The sequence below is a fragment of the Tetrao urogallus genome, assembly GCF_951394365.1.
Source record: "Tetrao urogallus genome assembly, chromosome: Z".
In the NCBI taxonomy this organism is placed as follows: domain Eukaryota; kingdom Metazoa; phylum Chordata; class Aves; order Galliformes; family Phasianidae; genus Tetrao; species Tetrao urogallus.
The window spans coordinates 10,789,753-10,809,347 of record NC_136816.1 but is presented as its reverse complement, the minus strand read 5'-3'; the positions used below and the strand labels follow the sequence as shown (position 1 = coordinate 10,809,347).

The 19,595-nt window shown below is 42.4% G+C and overlaps 1 protein-coding gene across 1 annotated transcript; it reads left to right on the top strand.

Annotated features, from left to right (window-relative positions):
• Positions 1-4,880: 4,880 nt before the first annotated feature.
• On the top strand, positions 4,881-6,059 carry PGAP4 (post-GPI attachment to proteins GalNAc transferase 4; the record flags this gene model as incomplete). The annotated part of the gene is made up of 1 exon (XM_079548088.1): positions 4,881-6,059. The coding sequence occupies one exon, from the start codon at positions 4,881-4,883 to the stop codon at positions 6,057-6,059; it is 1,179 nt and encodes a 392-aa protein (XP_079404214.1).
• Between the last annotated feature and the right edge of the window lie 13,536 nt (positions 6,060-19,595).

Genomic DNA, 19,595 nt, shown 5'->3' with positions numbered 1-19,595 from the left:
AGTTGAGGAATGGCAGGTGAAAACAGCCTGCTGCTCCCTAGATTTCTGCCTCTTACCACATGTAACTGCCACAGGACACCATGTCAAAACCTTCTTTACTTCCCCAGCCACCTCTCTTACAGTTCTAGCTATCACCAACCTGTTACACCATAGCAATATTATGCCTTTGGTACATAGATCATCAAACCTGGAAGAACTGAGAAATCCTGTGCATCAGTGACAACCATGGTCCTTGCCATAGCCCTGAGCTTTTTCAGAGAAACTGTAACAAAACAGCCTGGTTTATTTGACATCCATGATGTCACAGGAAACAAGAGCAAACAGGTCCTTTAGCGACTACCATAGCAAATGGCTGCTTCATTATGAATTTGACTGTGTGCTCTACTGGCCATGAGTGAATCTGGCCAACTATTGGCACTATCTGGTTCCAGGTTTGCCTAGAAACAAAATAATGGCAGCTGTCATAAGCAGTGCTTGAAACAGAAGCTGTGGGAGATGTATTTGTACCTGTTAATAAAGTATAGTCTAAGAATAACCGCTGAGCTCCTTCCATTAACATTCTGAATGTCAGGATGATTTTTCTTTCCTAGGGAGCCTAACTCCTACTGTTATATGTAAATGTAATGGTCAGATGTGCAAGCACTTGCCTTCTACATGATGCTGCTGTTTTCATTGTAAGCCTGAGTACATTGTGGAAACATTATCTGGAATCTCACTTGCTCAAAATTGTCAGAAAACAGGAAAGGAATTGTTGTACCATGTAAATGAGAAAAGCTGGCCATCTGGTCCAACTGTACCCATCATGGTGGAAACCTCACTCTACAGAACAGTGAGCTGGCAGCACGCATGTATGAAACAGAATGATATTTCTGTGTTTCTTAACAACTTTGCGATGCTTGAATCAGCTTCCCTCAGGCTCCAGAAGGACTGATGCACTACCACCACCACCACCACCTTCAGGACAAAGCTCTTGTCTCCTCCAGAGGAAGTCAGTCTGGACAGAGACCTGGTCCTGAGGCTGCAGCTTGGATGTACAAAGCCAAGTTGGGGGGCAGTGGTGCTTTTCTGCTCCAGGTTTAAACTTGGGATGCTAATGCAGGAAGAACAAAAAGTCAAACTTACAGTTTGGTGTGAACACATCTGCTGACACCACGGAGGCTCTTTGCTGTCACAGCATGCCTTCCAAAGAAGCCCATCCAAGATTCTCCAAGAGCCCATCTCTGTTTCACACAGTGAAGACCTTATGGCCTCTGTGCCTCATTATGAACGAGGCAGTGGAGGATGGAGATGCCTCTCTTGAGTCAGCAGTCCAGGAGCCTCCTAGAATCTGGCAGCGATGACACGTGAGAGGCTTTGCGCCAGGAATACTTGCCCTCAGAACACCTCTCTGCAGAGGAGTTGGGAGCAGACAGAAAATCAGCTTTAAAGCCCTAGCACAGGTGACAGTATTCTGCATCTCAGAAAGGAAGTTATGTATTTTTCTGCTTTTCCTCAATGTATGCAGAGGTAACTTTATCCTAATCAGTGCAACTCAGCCAATTAATTAGAGGCTAATGAAGACAGAGATGTGGATTTGGATATGGTCCAGGTGTTCCCAGAGGGAATCTGCACCAAGATCTAAGTAAAGAAAAAAGACGAAGCTTTGTATTGTACTCACACGGCTTCCAAGCATGTCTAAGCAATTGCTCAGTTCTGCATAGAGCTGCGGTCGAAATGGTCTCCACTGCTAGTTATGAGGTGACTGATAAGTAGTTATTATCCATGATTCATGCAATTGCCTTTTAAAATACTATAAAATTCAACTCTGATTCATTCTTTTCACCTTAAACTTCACAGTCAGAAATGGTGAATAAATACTCAGAAGAGAATAGAATCTCCAAGATGGGAGAAAAACAAATTGTTGCTACATTACCAACAGCTTCTGAAAACAGAATAGCTTCAGTAAGGCCAGAACAATCCTGATGTCTTGAAAACAGCCCAGTGAGAAGCTCTGCTCTCAAGTTCTGCTTGTGAGATCAATTTTTATCTCTGTAAAAGCAAGAGCTCTTGGTTCTCAGTGCTAAGAGACATAAAGTGGAGAGGTGGCAAATGTCCCCCACCTTTCCTAAAATTCTCATAATGGTTTAGGCTGGAAAAGACCCCTAAGATCACCAATTACAACCATCAGTGCACCTCCACCATGCCCACTGAGCTGTGTCCCTCAGAGCCACATGCACGCATTTCTGTAACGCCTCCAGAGACAGTGACTATGGAACCTCCCTTGATACAGCCGTTGTTAGGCTCCGTGGTTCTTCTGGTACCCAGAAAAAGCAGCCTTTTCCTCTGGCAGTGAGCTAGCATTCAGCACGGCAGCCAGGCTAAGCCAGAAACGCTGGCCAATTTGCAGCGTGCTCAATTTTGAGCTCCCAAAGGGCCAGGGACGGCACGGTGCTGTGAGCGCGGAGCCCCGCAGGGGAGCCATGGCACACGCCCGCAGCCGGAATCCGGCTGGTACTGCCGGGGCTGCGGGAGCCGGGAGGCTGTGATTCCTGCAGTGAGGCTGTGATTCCTGCAGTGAGGCTGTGCACTAGCGTCGGCCTCTCCACTGCTGTACCGCAGAAGTGGTTCCCACTGCTCACCGGTCAGCATTTTGGTGAAGGTTATTAATTCTTGAATGGATAACCCAGGACTTGCAGAGCTTGCTGTGGCCTCACGATGCTTGCAGCTCAGAACTCCATCATAGCTAGCTGCAGATAAAAGTTGGTTTCTTACTACCTGGGGATTAATCTACCTTCTAGCTCTTCCTCAGCTCCTTGTATTTTCCCATTGTTTTCCTCACTTTCACAGTGGGAGCGTGATTCAATCACAGCAACAACAGTCCTGCTCACTTCACAAAGAGGCTCATAAGTACACCATTGTGAGTTGGGAGTTGTAGAATGATTGCACATTTGTGTGTTCCCACTGTGTTTGTGACTGGTTCGCAGAAAATGAGAAGAGGGAAAGCCCTGAGTTTTGGATGAATGAGTGTGTTCAAAGGTGAGATCTTTACATCTGATGAATTTCAGGTCTTCATACTGTGAACCTCAGTGGCTTCGATCTGGTGGTTGAAATGCAGCCATCACCTTCAAAGCCTTTACAAGGTCACTGATGCAATAGTGTCTGTGAAACAAGGTTGTGCAATAAGGAAAAAAAATAATAAAAGAAAGCTATGGGAACACAGTGCGAATTCTCATGCATCAGTGTGCCAGTTTGTTATCTCTGTTTACGCAAAATCTTTGAAATCTTGTATTTTTGTGAGTCGTTAGAATAGCACAGCACTGGTTCACAGGTCTATCCCAGACTGTTTGAGCTGTCACAGCATAAAGGATCTGTTCTCTAAGAAAGATTTGGAGCAACTCTCATGAACTTTCCATTCATCTTAGTAAAAGACCCTTCATACAAGGTCATCAGATGCCACAGGGAAATAGGAAGCAGTTCCCATAATAGTAAATGTAGCAAATATGTGATAGAGTGGTGAAGACAGTTCTGAAACTGTCTTGGATTTAGACCCTGCTCACTGTTTTCTCTGAGTCATTTTTTCCAAGTGGCTCTTCTGAGACAAAATGAAACACTGTAGCACTGGTTGCTTCCTATCCACACAGCATTCCTCAGGACACTTCAAGCAACAGTACAGAGAAGGAAAAAGGGCTGGGAACAGCATTCTCTGGTTAGAACTTAGCAAAGGCAAACTTAGCAAAGAGGTTAAAAATGGGAGAAATTCTCCACTGATTCAGTCAGATGGAGGACATGAATAGCTCAGTTCACAAGGACAGGGAATAGCAAGTAGAAAGGAAAGTCAAACAGTAGGTTATAAAGGGAAATTGCTGCCATGAAAGAATATAAACAGCCTACATGCCCTAGTTTGGTGAAAGCTACCAACAAGAATTGGTGTCCATAGCAGCCCAGAGAAGCAGAACAGGAAAGCTGGATATGGCAAAATCTCATTTCTGTGAAGGTGAGTGCTTGCTTAGAGCACGTGTATACATGTATATAAATATATAGAAATGTCTGAGATTAAAATTAAAGGCATAACCTCTAACATTATAAATGTGAGTAAATGGCTCAATTGTATCTTGCTAATTCCACTGCTGCTGTGTATTTCACAGGGTCTAGAAAGAAAGAGATATCTGACAGTGAGACACATTACACCTAGTGTACACGTGCCTCTAGAAAAGTGAATTGGTGTTTTTGCTATCTCGCTTCACACTCTCTGGTGTAAAGTATAAACACCTGCAGGCTTTTGGAAGTGTACAAGCAACAGAAGGGAAGCATGTGTCACTCCACAGAGGTAGAAGTTTGTCTTTCAAATATGTGCTAGGCAACAATACCAGAGATCTGGCTTTGGTTCTTGGTCACAACCCAAATATTATGCCACTGTGGCCAAATAGCTGCATCTCTGCTATTAACAGAAATTCCTGTGCTTGTAACAGAAAGATTTATTTCTCCACACTTCTGCACTCACATTGCTTGTTTGTTTTGCATTTCAAGTACAGTAACAAACACAGTAAAATCTTAGCTAACTCAAATCAGAGCTTCTATGTGCTGAAAAGGCATCAACAGCATTCTGCTCATCTTCCTTCATGGTCCTGTGACAGTGATGCCCCCGTTGCAGTGGACCCCTCAGCAGCCTTCTCTTTTGGCTTACTTGGTGCCTACTCTCAGCTTTCCGTTTCCTCAAATCATGGTGTTCCCATTCTGATAGTTCCTGTTTCATTAACAATCATTCTTCTTCCTCTCCAGGTGTGGACAAACTTTGGCAGCCACCAATGCAATGGTATCTTGAGACCCAGAGAAGATGCAGTGGAAGTGAAGGACGGAAGGCACTGGGTGCCCTGAGGTAGGAGTGCCCTCCTGCAGCAGCTATGTTACACTATGCCTGGCAGTTCTACGGGAGGTGGTGCCGCTGGTCCAGTCCTTTCATCCACTTTCTCACTTTGACTGTAGTGACATTTGGTGTGCTGGCTCCTTTGATTTGCCACCGACTCCTCTACTCTTATTTTTATTTGCGGCACTGGCACCTGAATCCCATGAGCCAGGAGTTCTTGAGTCAGAACCGGCAGGAGGGTCAGGCTGCCCTCCATTATTTTGAGAAGCTGCAGATACCAAATATCTCCAACAGTGAAACCTTTCGGCCCTTGCTGCTGGTCACCATTATCACTGTGCAGAGGCGGGATGATTTCCACTATGTCTTGCAGGTGGCATCCCGTTTCCACCGCCTCCTCCAGCAATGTGGGACAAATTGCCAGAGCCACCGTGTCCTCGTCTGTAACGTGGAGCCTGACCCCAGTCATCATCAGGATGTCAAGCTGCTGAGCAGCTTCTTTCCTATGGTCAGTCGTGACAAAACTGGGGAGGACCCTGACCCTAGAGTGAACCACTTTGAGAAGGAGAAGCAGGACTATGTCTTCTGCCTTGAGCAGTCGCTCTTGGCATATAACCCAGAATATGTCCTGGTAGTGGAAGATGATGCTGTGCCAGAAGAAGAGATATTCTCTGTCTTGCAGCACCTCTTCTTAGCCCGATTCTCCAAACCATACCTCAGAGATGCACTCTACTTCAAACTTTACCATCCTGAGAGGCTTCAGCAGTATGTCAATCCTGAGCCCATGCGAATCCTCGAGTGGCTGGGTTTGGGAATGTTTCTGGGGCCTGTGCTGAACTGTGTGTACTCCTGGGCAGCTGGGCGCCCGAGCCTGAATTGGCCCATCATCTTGTTCTTTGCTGCCTATAGCATGGCACTGTCAGAGCTGGTGGGACGGCACTACCTGCTGGAGCTGCGCCGGCTGGCCCCTGTGCTGTATAACGTTGTGCCGGTCACAGAGTGCTGCACACCTGCCATGCTGTTCTCTGCTTCTTCTGCCCATCGTGTCTTAGGTTACTTGAAGGGGTTGCAGTGTCGCCAGGGTTTTGCTAAGGACATTGCCCTCTACTCACTGCTGCGCACGAAGGGGGAGAATGCCTACGTGGTGGAACCCAACCTGGTCCGGCATGTGGGGATGTATTCCAGCCTTCGGCTAAACGACAACCCGAAACTGCTGTGATGTCTTCATGCCTTTCCAGACACAAAGCCCTGAAAACCTTGTCACTGAGCTGACACCACAATCTCAAATGCTGAACACCCTGCCACTCGCACCAAATATCTCCTGCCTCCAAGTGGACAGAGAACAACACTTGAAAAACAAGTTTCTCAAGAAATGAAGCTTATGTACATGCAGATCCTAATCCGTATTTTGAACTAATCACTGTTCAGCATGTATGGCTTGGACAGGATGATCTCAATGGTCTTGCCAACCTTAATGATTCAATCATGCTATATGAATAGGAAGTGGAGGCTTTCAGATTAGGATGTGGGTCAAGTACTCTCTTTCACCATGATCAATGAAAAGATCTCACACCATTACAAACAGCTGTACTGCCTACTCTCCTTTGCATTCATTACAGAATTCCCAGCCTAGGGAAGAAGCAATGCTGGACAAAGTGAATGTGTCTAATTTAAGCTAGTGAGGAGAAAGGGCTCTTATTTGCCCATCCTCACTAAGATCTGATGTCTGACTTTTTCAAAGTTGTGGTTCTAAGCACATCTTTCAAAAGCAGCATAGATGTAATAAGAACTTTCCCTGGAAAATCATGCAGGTTCTGCAAATTCTGCTAATAATTTAATTATTTCTTACTATCTCTCCTTACAGATCCTCTCTGTACCTATACTCTTTCCTGTCCTTTTCCTCAGAGCAGAGGTCATTGGAAACTTGTCTCTGCTGCTTTGTTAAAGGTCAGGTCAGAAGATAGGAATAGGAAAGCAGAATAACAGCCACTGGTGCTCACAGCCACATCACAAATACACAATTTCATAGATGCATTTCCAGAAATTATAAACAATACATAATTACTACCATGTTGGTTGGTATCACAACTACTTGTAGAGGATCTAGGTTGTTAAGAGCTTTTATCAGTTGCTGATTGGACTTGGACATTCAACAGGAATTTACCTTGACTTCCAATCAGCACAGAAGCAAAGGGAAGATTACATCAGGTGCTGCCACAGTGTGGGGTTCCTTATTTCATTTTGGAACTGTAACTTACAGCTCTGTCGAAGTGGTCCACTCACTGCTCCTGGCAGCAGGCAAAGAGGCCATAAGAAACTAAGCTAGCTGTCATATAAAGAAGCAACACATCAAAGTGCCACTCCTCTGCTGACCCATTAACTTAACCTGTTCTGTTTGTCAGGCATTTGGAATAGGTACTTTGTACCTTAGCTGTGAGCACAGTTAAATATAAAACCATGGGGATAACAAAGATACCATATAATATCAAGACTGTCACCAAAACGTAACTGAAGAAAAGCCCTCTTGGACTTCTGTGGGCTTTGAATCAAGTTCACATTTAGGTGGAGTTTGCTTGAGCAATACTTGAAACCAGCTTCCTAACTTCAGAATTAACCAATTAACCAACAGCATTTTCATTGAGTTTTGTTTACGGAGGGTTGTTTATTCCTTTATTCTTGCCAAAGAAAGAACTCCACTTTGAATTTTTCTTTTCTCAGTCTCTACCAGGTGATTTAAGCCTTCAGCTTTTAACAAGTTTGGCTGTAGGTGGAAAAGGCATAAAAATCTTGAGAGGTGAATCATTTGCAGACCTCCAGCTGTGTTGTGTCCATAGTGGGTACTGAACACAAGGTACACATGCTCAACATAGGTTAGCCAATTAGAAATGGCTTCACAGCTTGGATCAGTGCAGGCTCAGACAGATGAACTTTGCTTGCTTAGTAGATCAGCTAGGACACTTTGATATCTTCTTTGGAAATCAGATGTGAATAAAGCTTGCTTGTGGATTCCATATCATTCCAAAGGCCAAACACCTCTTCTGCCAGAGGACACAGAAAAGATTGCACAGGCAGAACTCTTACGTTCATTCTTAGCTGCCGAAAACCCCAAAGATATCAAAATGGTCACACAGAACCACAAGTGGCAGGTGGGCAAGCCTATTCTTGGGCTTTATGATAACAAGGTAAGATGGCAGGATGTGAGTGTCACTTTCTATTTATTCCACTAAGTGCCTGCACCTGCAAGTACAACTTGTTTGCTTATGTTTCTTCAGCTATGAATGTTTCAGTGTGGTATGCTTTCTCTTCACTCTTTTTTTTTCAGCTTTGTACTGTACAAATCCAGAACAACATCCTGTTATTTTCATGAGGGTTCACTCATGCTTGCAGTGAAAATCTCACTGTAAGCTATAATTTGGATATTAGGAAAAAATTTTTCTCCAGAAGAGTGATCAGGTGCTGGAACAGGCAGCCAAAAGTGTTGGTCGAGTCACTGTCCCTGGTGGTGTTCAAGAAATATTTACATGTTGTACTGAGGGATGTGGTTTAGTGGGAAATATTGGTGACAGGTTGATAAATCTTGGAGGTCTTTTCCAACCTTCATGATTCTATGGCTCTATACTTCTATAATAAGTGGGATAAAGAAAAAATGAAAGAAGGAAAAGGAATTAAGAAATTTTAGATAAGAATGCAACCAACTATATGGAGTCAATAAATGTTTTGATGTGGGAAATTATGTATCAGTTTGTCTCCATGTTATTTTCCTTTTATTTTGCCCTGTATTACTCAGTTGTTCCAGTAGTCAGTAATTTGACTAAGCTTTATATCTGAAAACTGAGAACATGAACTTCAGGCATCCCTCTAAAACTAGAATGCCACTTACAGAGCAACAGCCAAGGGAGTTTGGCTAGGAGAAAACAGCAAACAGCATTTGAAGGGGCAACAACTTCAACCTGCGAGTGAAAGAGTTCCTGATAAGCCACTTAAGTGCCCTATTCACCTTTACAATGGAGGTGGTTCTTTCACTGAGCCAGCTGGGAGCCTTTCCCGAGTTATTCAGGTACTTAGTGCCCATCATGATGTTGTAACATCACAGACAAGCATATATTCTGTGCTTTGGAACTCTGAAAATGACTTTTTTTTTTTTTTTTTTTTTTTTTGTGCTACATGTTGTAAAAGAAATGACAATTTGAAGAACCATACTTCTTCATCTTTGGAAGGGAAAAAAAAAAAAAAAAAAAAAAAAGGTTACAGTTTACAGTTAATTCCAAATTCCTGCAGGATTTTATTCCACAGTTTGGGTTACAAGTGCATTTTCAAACATCGAAGTCTTTTATTTCTCTTCCACATAAGGAAAGTGCAGCTGAGTTGTCATATCTTAGGCTATGTAAGATCAAACATCTCCTTGAGCACAGCCTTGAGGTTGTTCTGACTCACATTCAAAAAATCAGACCAAACATTTTTGAAATAATATGGATTTTGTTGGATGTTGGTTCATCCTCAGTAGTTCAGGACTGTTTTTCAATGCAGCAATTATTGCTTGCACTGGAGGATTCCTGCTTCATGGGACAGACAGCAGGACTCAAAATTCAGGGAAAATTATTCAATTAAACAAAAAACTACCTCTGTTTCCAAAGCACATCCAACATAAGTAGAAAAGCATGATTCCTGCAAAAAAACAAAGTACAAATTGATAGGACTCTATCAGAATAGAAGCCCAAGAGGTTTTTCTAACCAAAACAGGTATCACTATCTTAGTGAGAAAATACTGCATTTGAAGGGAGAAGGCTAAAGACTTTCTCAGTCGTGATGAGCTGCAAATGGCCAGACTGGTTATTTCAACAGCAATTTGTCTGGACACAAGGTGCTTCTGTTTAAAATACAGGACTTTTTTTTTTTTTTTTTCCTGAAGATATTTACAAGCAAGTTTTCTTAAAAATAAATAAATAAATAAACTGCATTTGTATCAAAACTGTTGGCTCTTTTGTCTTTGTGTCACTATTAGTTAGTTAGTTTTCCTGACTGGCAGATCCATCTCCTTCATTACTAAACTTGACTGAAGATACTTCTCTGATCACTTTTTTCATCTGCATGAATTGCCACTGAATCCTCGGGTAGTACAGATTTAGAAAGGGACTCTTAAGGTCTCCACACCAGCTTTATAGATGTTATATCCAAATTCACCAGGTGTTAGGGTCGAAAATATGGTTCCAATAATCCTCAGTATACCTGCCAATAATGCGTATAGCATTACGTGTCTGTTGAATGTGCTTCTCCATGTGTGTCAGTTGCTAGAGTACCTTAATTTCCCCACACTACCTTCTGCCATGACAGGTCATGCTTTGAGAGAATTCTCCTGACTGGCCAGTTGATCTGTGCACCTACAGGCAAAAAGACAGCAAAACCAGTCCATTTCCAAGACCTCATCCTGTGTGGCAAGCTATAAATGCCACATTCCCAGCTGCATAACTACTTCCGATATTAAGTATTGATGAAAAAAATAATGTTGTATTGTCTTGCACTGTTGGTGACTCTCTGGCCAAATATGAATTCTTCAGTGTCTATTTGCTTTTATAGTTTCTGCCATAATGTGCAGTGTTCTCCCTGCACTATGGAAAACACAATTACAATGGTATTTTCAACAAATGAGACCACTTCGGACATCTGCTGTAGTTTGTATTTTGCAAACTTAATGCTAACATTAGCATGTAGCACCTAAATGTGCTTTTTTGCAACTGCACTGCTTAGATAAAGTGGTAATTAACAGATAAGTGTTCCAGTCTAGCAGCAAGTTATTTACTTAACTTTCTTTTTAAAAGCAAAACATCAGCAGAAAGGCACAGAAACCAGTGCCATTACTGCATTTATCTTCCTGTCCTATACAACACCAGCAAAAGACCCGTAACAGTTATTTTGCACAGCCCAGAAATGTCACCACTGGCAGTCTGATTTGAAGTTGTATCCCCATTTGCTGTCCCCAGAATAGAAATGGCTGTGAACATTTGGGCTTTGATAACAGCCTAGATATGCACTTGCCTATATTTCACTCTGAGCCACGATGTTTGTTGCTTTAAGCCAAAAGACAGAAGAGCAAACAGGTCCCCCTGGCCTGAATGAAGTCCTGCACCAGCCCTGCCCATCACCCTCCACATACAACGTGCCTGCAAACACAGATGAGTACTGTGGAACTTGAAATACAGGTGATTTCTTTCAGTGGGGTTAAAGGACAGGTTCTCTGCTGTGGGGGCTAGGAGCGTAGGTGAATGAGGAAAACAAATCACTTAATAAACAATACCTCTGATTAGATAGGGATGAACAAGCTGGACTTTGAGACAGTTAGGTAAGACTGTAGAGTACAGAAAACAGGAAACATCCAGCACGAGGCAGAGAGGTGAAGAGGAGGCAGACTCCACTCAGCTCATCTGTTCTGATTAGACTTTAACCTCATCACGCAGGCAGCACTCTCCCAGGGCACTCAGAGGCAGGTGTTTTTCATGTGGATGCATATTCAACTCAGATATTCTTCTGAGTTTCAGCAATTCTTTCCACCTCATTTCAAACCTTTTCATAGCTCTGACCACGTACACAAGTTTTGATAAAATTCAGACTACGTCATTTCCAAAAGTGCAGAGGGAAGCTTTAAGTTAGTTTTGTTGTTGATCCTTTGCTTGATGGCCAGTTATGTAATCTCTGAAACTTCTTTATCCAGTTCTTTCTTTTCCTGAGTATTTTTCAGGTGTACTACAATTTGTCTCTTGTCTGTCTTCATGTTTACTCATCTTCATTTTAAAGGCATACTAATATCAGGCAAAAATCAATATCAGAATGATACTGCTAGACACACAGAAAAACAATCAGCAACCAGAAGAATTGTAAGCAATTCTAACTTTTTTTACGTGATGTCTTTAAGCCAGGCTTTCCATGCATTTTGAAGTACTTCATCCAGCAACAGTCTTCACTCAGAACATCAGTGCAGAAGTGACAGAGCCTCTGCAAGCAAGGATATTACAAGCATATTGCCAGGACAGCTATTAGATTGACTTCTGCTGCAGAAATCCACTGCCTGCAAATGATACATTTGGCACTGTCAAAAGCAAAACCACAAAATAAAACATAGATAATAGCTTCAGCCTCCTATAAAGAAAGATTCTGGTGGTCTTTAAAAAATAATTTAATATGCAAAATACTTATGTCAACTTTTATATGGTAACTTCAGGTTGAAGAATCAACATTGGCAGAACATTCAAGCCATTCAAATACAAAATTCACTTCTGCTATGCCACATCGGTGAGAAAGAAATATCACAGGATATCCCAAGCTGGAAGGAACTTATGAGGATCACTGAATTCAACTCCAGAGTCCATACAGGACCACACAGGATCTCCTGTGCTGTGGTGTATACTTTGAAGTAACTGCCCACAGCCACAAATTCAATCTCTTTTGAAGCAGTTGTAGCCCTCTACCAGGGTGTTGACACAGATATATATCTATAGCCCCATAGCTGCATTATGTTACTCTGAAAAAGGCTTAAACTAACAAACACACAAAAACAAAATTCCAAAACAAGTTAGGTGATAGGAAAGCTGAGAGAGATTACAATACTATAAGTTCAAACACCAGCCAGGTGAAACAGGTTTATAGTTTGGCTGATGCACTAATTTTGCTGTAGAAAAGTTTGTGTGGATAATGCTATCTTTTATGAGACAGGGTAGTTTCTGTGCTTAATGAAAGTACACTGCATTCCCCTCACTGTGCCAGTTTACTCTTACCTTCTGTGGAGATACAATACCACTATAACTTCAGAGGTGTAAGTATCCCTAAACTATGTTTACAGAGCTCTGTTCCAGTAAGTCTATTTTAATGTTACTTCACTACTCATTTCTGTGGATTGCAGTCTGCAGTATGGCTCTGCATGTTAACAGCACTGAACCCTACAGTGACATTATCTGGAGTGACTGATCATTCCACAAGAAATGGCTGCAATTCCTAAATTAAGTGAGGAACTCAGCCATGAGGTTTTCACATTTCTTTTGCTCAGAATCTCTGCTAGGACTTGTAATACTAGTGCTATCTGTGCTGAATTTTGGCTTAGAAGAAATGGAAACCACACACTAGCCACTTCCCATATGGAAAAACTATATATGTAATTCTAAAAGAACAAAGAGCTGAAAGGGGCTACAGGGGATTACCTAAAGTGCTTTTAAAATATTGGACAATTTTTATCAGGAAGACTTCTCCAGATTTTCTGTTATAGTTACACAGTCTATATCACAGACAGCACGTGGAAAGAAACGCTTCCTTGTATTTTCCTGTCTACAACAGCTTCTAAACAAACTGGGAATAATAAGAACCAGTCTTGGGTTTTCACTGCTGTCTTGAAGAAGACTATCAATATAACATCTTCTTGGTCTCAAGAGAGTTTTAGATATTTTTTTTTCAATAAAAGCACTTTTAATCCATAAAAGATGCTCAATGTTTGTGCTTCAGAAATCAATATGTATTGGAGTTCCCTTTCTAGCTAGGGTGGGAAAAATAGCACATAGAGCAGGGAAAGCTTTCTTATCAGTATCATGTGCTAGAGCAATCTTCACCAAAACAAAGAATGAATCGGGGAGGAGAAAATTAAACAAAACAGCACAAGCATGAGGCCCTCAGTTAGACCACACTCTCAGCTTTCTCAGAAACTTCTCTGCTGACTGTTGTGAAATGCAGACCCTGGCAGCATATTTGCTGTTTAAATGTCCCACAGGCACGGATATTGGAATGCAGCTCTAGGACAGAGGCTCAGGGAACGAGAGCCCTAATGAAGATAGTGCTGCTCAGTGGGAGTGGAAATCTCACTGTGTCCATGTGAAGGCTAAAGGTGTCACCATGTGAGCCAAACAAATGGAGAAACTACGTCATTCTTCAGGCAAATACTGGGGTTTTGGAGTAAAGACATACTAATGTCCAAGGTCACAGAATATACTGTTGCTGACAGTATGATGTTTGCCAAACAGCCCCACACTGTACTTTTCCCATGGATATGGACCTGCAATATGAAGAAAACAAAATCAGGCCTATGTCTGGATTTGGTGAACAGCCATGGTGTGATTTGATACAAAATGGAAAGCTGATACACCATATATGTTGTGTGTTTTTCACAGAAAAATCTTGCTAAGCAACTGAAAAGTCTGCATGTCTTGGTAATGTAGGCAGAAGATATTTCAGTGGGCTTTCATGGAGACTTGCACTTATACCTCTCCCAGTAGGCACATTACTTCTGGCAACCATTATTCTTGTAGTGTGAAAGAAAATCAGTATTTGTGGTTTCTCTAATTCTGGTATCATAACATCACGTTTTATCACTCCACATATAAATCAGGAAGTGAAAGCATGTTTCCCTGCTAAATTTTCAGTTGAAGTATGGGGCTTAGGAAACCTCAGGAGTAACAGTAATTCACGCCAGTGAAGGGTCTGCCCCAAAGCTCTGCATTTTCATTTCTAATCTTCCTGTCAGCACAGTGTAGTTTTCTGAATATAAGCTTTCAGAAGATCTAAACCTACATTGAAAGTTATACCCCAGATCCCAGCAAAAACTTTCTATGCTTTCTCTTGTAATTATTCACAGGCATGTTTTAGAAGAAAGAGGAATAATTTGAAATAATTGGAAAAGTTTCAGTTTCACAGCATCGTAACTTGCATTATATATACGGGGGAGGGAAAGTGGGTGGAAAAGCAGGGACAGCAAGTAGGTCCAATGATTGCAGGTGGTTGCTGTCTAGCAGCCAATCAGCTATCCTGGGCAAGGACATCTGCCCAACCAGCCCAGAGAGGAGGGAGAATAAAGAAGTGGAGGAAAAAAAAACAACAAAAAAAAGAACAACAACAACAAAAAAACCTGCCAAGAATGTTATAAAAGTTAGTGACTGGAAGGACTGGGTCTCTTTGTCTGCAGCCACCTCACCAGAAGCTTGAAGCAGAGGCAGTGTCCAACGGCAAGTAAGTAGCTATTTGTTTCTAAACTATAGAGCTGGTAACTGCATCAGCAGCTGTGAGTCAGTGTGCTTATCTGAGCAAGGCTTTTGAGGGGGTGGTCAGGTTTTGTTTTGTTTTTTATTTTTACTTTCCAGAAAAAAACTTGCAAGAAGTGAGCACTCAGCTACGTTGCAGTGATCCTTGTGACCCACTGGCTGTCTAACTTAGTTCAGATATTTAATTCTCTTTGAGTAAGTGATTCTTTAGTATAGAGGACTAGAGGAAGAATATATTGGCATTGCTTTCTACTGCTTCATCTGCTTGTGTAGTACATGGATTTTTGTTTTGTAAGGAGAAGAAAGAATGGCTGGAGAATGCAGCTGGTCCTGACAAATGCCTGCACTGACAGAAGTGTAATTATCTGTGCTCACTGTCAGCAGTGCTGAGAGGATTCTTTGGTTGGGGAATGTATGGTACTGTGCAATGCAGAAAACCAGTCAAAAGAGAACGCAGACTTGGGAATACTGTTTTTATGCCTCTGCAACAGGCTGTAACTCTTCTAGTGAGCAGCCAGCCTCAGGAGATTACTTGTCAACAAACCCTGATCCTTACTGAGTCTATCACCCTCCCTACGTGCCCAGCACCCAAAACTACTTAGTCTATCTGAAACTTTGTCCCTGCTTCCCCCACCTCTCCTGCTGCCATCACAAAACTTGATTTCTCAGCTAATTCTGAAGCAGATTTTTATCTCCTCTGAGTGGAGCCCAGCCCTGAGGGAGAACTTTCACCTAAGGATCACGAGAGGCTTACTTTCAAGATAAAAGTATTTGCTGCCACCTCACCCATCTTGACTGCTCCAAGATTGTTTACATGGATTGCTGAGGTTCCTGAGAATAGCTTTCTTTTACTCTTGTTTGAGAGATGACATTGAGGTACATTCACTCAGAATTTTGAGTACAGCTCTGCAGATAACAGAGGAACCAGGGCAGGTCTCACATATTCCCATCCAGATGAGACAGGGTGCTGTAGTAAGGTCCTCAGACAAGGCATGTTCTCACCCTCAAAAAAAAAAAGAAAAAACCTACTCAAAGACGTGTCAAGATGGTTAAGTCTGTTTTTTTCAGAGCTTATATCAAGGGAAAACATGCTGCTTTTTCTACGTGACATCAGTCTAAATATTTCTTCTTGTCCTGTGCCCTTGTCTCATTTCTCAGCACCTATAAATGAAATATTTTGTTATATTAAAACCTGCATTCCTACCACAAACATGAAGAGAGCAACGTCTTGTTCTTCCCTCACAGATCCTTCATTGTACACACAGGAGACACAGCTTCTACTGTAGCTTCCATAACAAAGTACTCCCACAGAGTCACAGAGTAGTTCTGGCTGGAAGGACACAGGGAGGTCTGCATGTAGCCTATTGTCCTGCTTGGATCAGGCTGCTCGTGGCTTTTCAGGCAGGTCTTGACAGCTTCTAAAGATGAAGACAGCCAACTTGCTCCATTGCTCAGCTGTCCCAGTAACGAAGAACATTCTTTATATCCATTATGAATCTCCCTTAGTTTCAGTTTATGCTTGCTGTCTCACTCTCCTGCCACACAGCTGTGAGGAGCCTGGCTCTGTCTGCAGATCGCCTCAAAAGGTACCAAGGGCTGCTGAAAGGTGCCCACAAAGCTACTTCTGCTCAAGGCAGAGCTAGCCCCAGCCATCTGGCCTTCTCACAGGGAAAGGACTCCAGCTAGACATTCTTGGTGGCATCCACTGAACTCACTCTGGTTTGCTGACATCTTTTCTGTACTGCAGCTGCATGAAAGTGGATGCAGTACCCTGACATGGTGTAACCATTCTGAGCAGAAGGGGATAATCCTTGTCCTCCCGTGGCACTCCAGGCCACAGCTCTGCTTGCACAGGGCACTGCTGTGCCTTGTGGCTGGCCCCTCCTCAGCTCACTGCCTGGCAGGCAGTCTCCCAGGTGCTGTTCCTCAGCCTCAATGACCCCAACAGAACCACTGCCAGGAGGCAGCTGGCTATTTGTCCTGGCTCAACTCCACACTGTTCCTGTTGGCCTCCTCCCACTCCCTGTTCAGGCTGGACTGTGTGGTCATCCTGCAACAGAGCACATCAGTCAGTCTTACCAGATGAGTGTTTTCAGTGGTCCAGATAAGAATGTGCTCTGTCAGGAAGGCCTACCTAACCATTCAAACCTACCAGTTTGACAAGTGGCCAAGTAATCAGTGGCCAGTAGATTTACCAACTGTAAAGAGAATATTAAGTGCATGACACATTATGGACCTGACCCTCCAACGCATACAGTGTGAAAGAGGAGTAAATCCAGTCAAGTTAAAGCCATGCCCAAATGTGGCAGGCTCAATTCTTGAAGACATTTTGCTATCAACAGTATGTTTTTATCTATATCTGCAGCTTTTGCGTCTTCAAATCTTGTCATGTGCACTCTTCCGGAACTGAATCTCTTACGTGCACAGTAAATGATATGCACATGTGCTCTGTATTGCAAACTGTTAAGAATGGTTGCTGACTATGTTTACAAGTAAACGAACAGCCAAAGCCACTCACACTGGACACAAAGCATATTTTGACTTTGATCCAGCACATTTGGAAACAATTTTATAAAAATAGGCAATGAAGACACCAAGAGAAAAAAAACATACAGATGCTCACCTGATCTTTAGCCATCTGCCAACCAGGATCCAGGTGAGATTTTCTGAGAGGTTAGAAGATGATGGTCACTTCAGGTAGCTGGAAATTAAAGAAATTGAAAACATATTAACGATTCAAAGATGACCTGAAATGGAATTTCTTTTCTCCTTCTGCTGTTTGGCTTGCCTCTGCCCTTTCTTTCTCTCTATTAATACTAACAGAATGCAGTGTTTGTACTGATATCCATAAATACATTTTCACTGCAAGCCCTCCATTATGATGACGGAGGAAAACTTGAGACTTCAGCAATGTGATATTTGCTTTTACAACTATGCAGTCCTTTTTCTCCCCACCTCTATTTCCTGCTGGCCAGCTGTGGAGGCTGAACAAAGACTTTTCTTTGTTTATGGAGCTGCTCCACAATGCTCCAGGTAGCCGTAAGACTGTTGTTATGCATTCAGCACAGTTTTAGGATTTTGTTTGTTCTTCCACCTTTTAAAAACAATGATATGTGAGCAGTTGACGCAAAGAGAATGGTTGCTGTTACGTACGCACACATATCAGTGTGAAACAACTTGAGCTTATGATATTTACCATACTAGCTGACAGACTAAAATGGGTGAATAAAAATGTTCTTGAGAAACTTTAGTGGGGGGACAATTCTAGATGTTGTTACTGAGAATAAAATTCCTTCATGGAAGAATGAAATGGGCTGCCCAGCCATGGCAGCCTGCGTGCAATCCTTCTTCACCAGAGATTCACAGAAAAATAAAATCCTAAATGCAGTGTCTTTTAACATTTTTGACCTTGGAGCTACTTCTCACCTTACAATTGCTCTTTTGCTTTCACTTCTTCACCATTTCAGTGAGACACGCTGTGCATTTTATTACTCACAGTAGCTCAGCAGAGCAGCTGTGAACCACTCACCATGGCCTTTACGTATCACTTTGTAGAGACTTTTGAAAAGCCTCCACCTATCCTTTTCCACTCTGTAAGATTCCTGCATGAGAACTGGAATTAATCTGATGTCTTACTGTTCATTTTTGCCTTGTGGAACTACACTTTATTGTTTCAGTCTTTCAGAGTACACATTTGGGCCAGTACTAACCACTGAAACCTCATACTCCTGCATTTCAGCAATTTGCTTTGCTGGCTGTTCTTGGGTGATAAATGCCTTTTTCCTATCTTTATGCAAGCACAGGGAACAGGCAAGATATGAGACATAAGTCTTGTTGCTTAATGTATTACTAGAGAGAACCCATAATAGTGTTACTAGAGTGATGGTTTTGTATCTCAACTAGCTGGACAAAAGATTACCTGGATACATCTGCTCATGCTGTAGCACACTACAAGCTGTAAATCTGAAATCCTTTTACTAGTTTGGTAATTCATTAATTCAACTTTGGAGTACCTGCAATTTGCAAGCTTTTTCCACAGAGGCATGAACAAATAGAGTTGTTCCTCACCAGTCTGCATAGCAAGTCACTGTTTTTAATCAAGTGCTTCTTTGGTGTTGTTTTTAATGATTTATCTCATGGATGTACCATGTGCTGGTGGACTGGTTGTCCTGTAGCTATAGAAGATGATGACAGACGAAAAGAGAGTCTCCAGCTCAGACTCACAAGCACACGTGTATAGAGAATTATCTTGGGCTACTCAGATGCTAAACTAAAATATAATCCTGTTTAATGAGAGATTTACTAAGATCAAATATGGTGTCAGAACAAGACAGATCCTGAAATTCAGGAGCTGGTTGGTTATGTGCATCTGGTAAGCATCTACCAGAAGTGAGAAAACAAAAATGGGTGGTGAATCCTACTAACCTCCCACTTCTCATGAAGAGTAAGCAATGCTCTACAGTCCTGAGATATGGGGAGGAGAGAATTAGAGAACAAAGCAGGAGAGAAGAACTGAAAAGGCAGTCAGACAAAGTAGAACATACTGTGAAGGCAGGACAGGGAATGAGAGAAGAATTATTAGGAAAAGGGGAAAGCAAAGCAAACTGTGTGAAAGCTGTCAGTTTTCTTATTAGAGCGAACAGGCTGCAAGTGCTTTGCAAAGAATTTTGCAGTGTCTGCAATGTGCCTGCTTGTAAATTCAACACATTTGTTTTGGGGGGGGAGGGGATGGAGCATAACCTTCC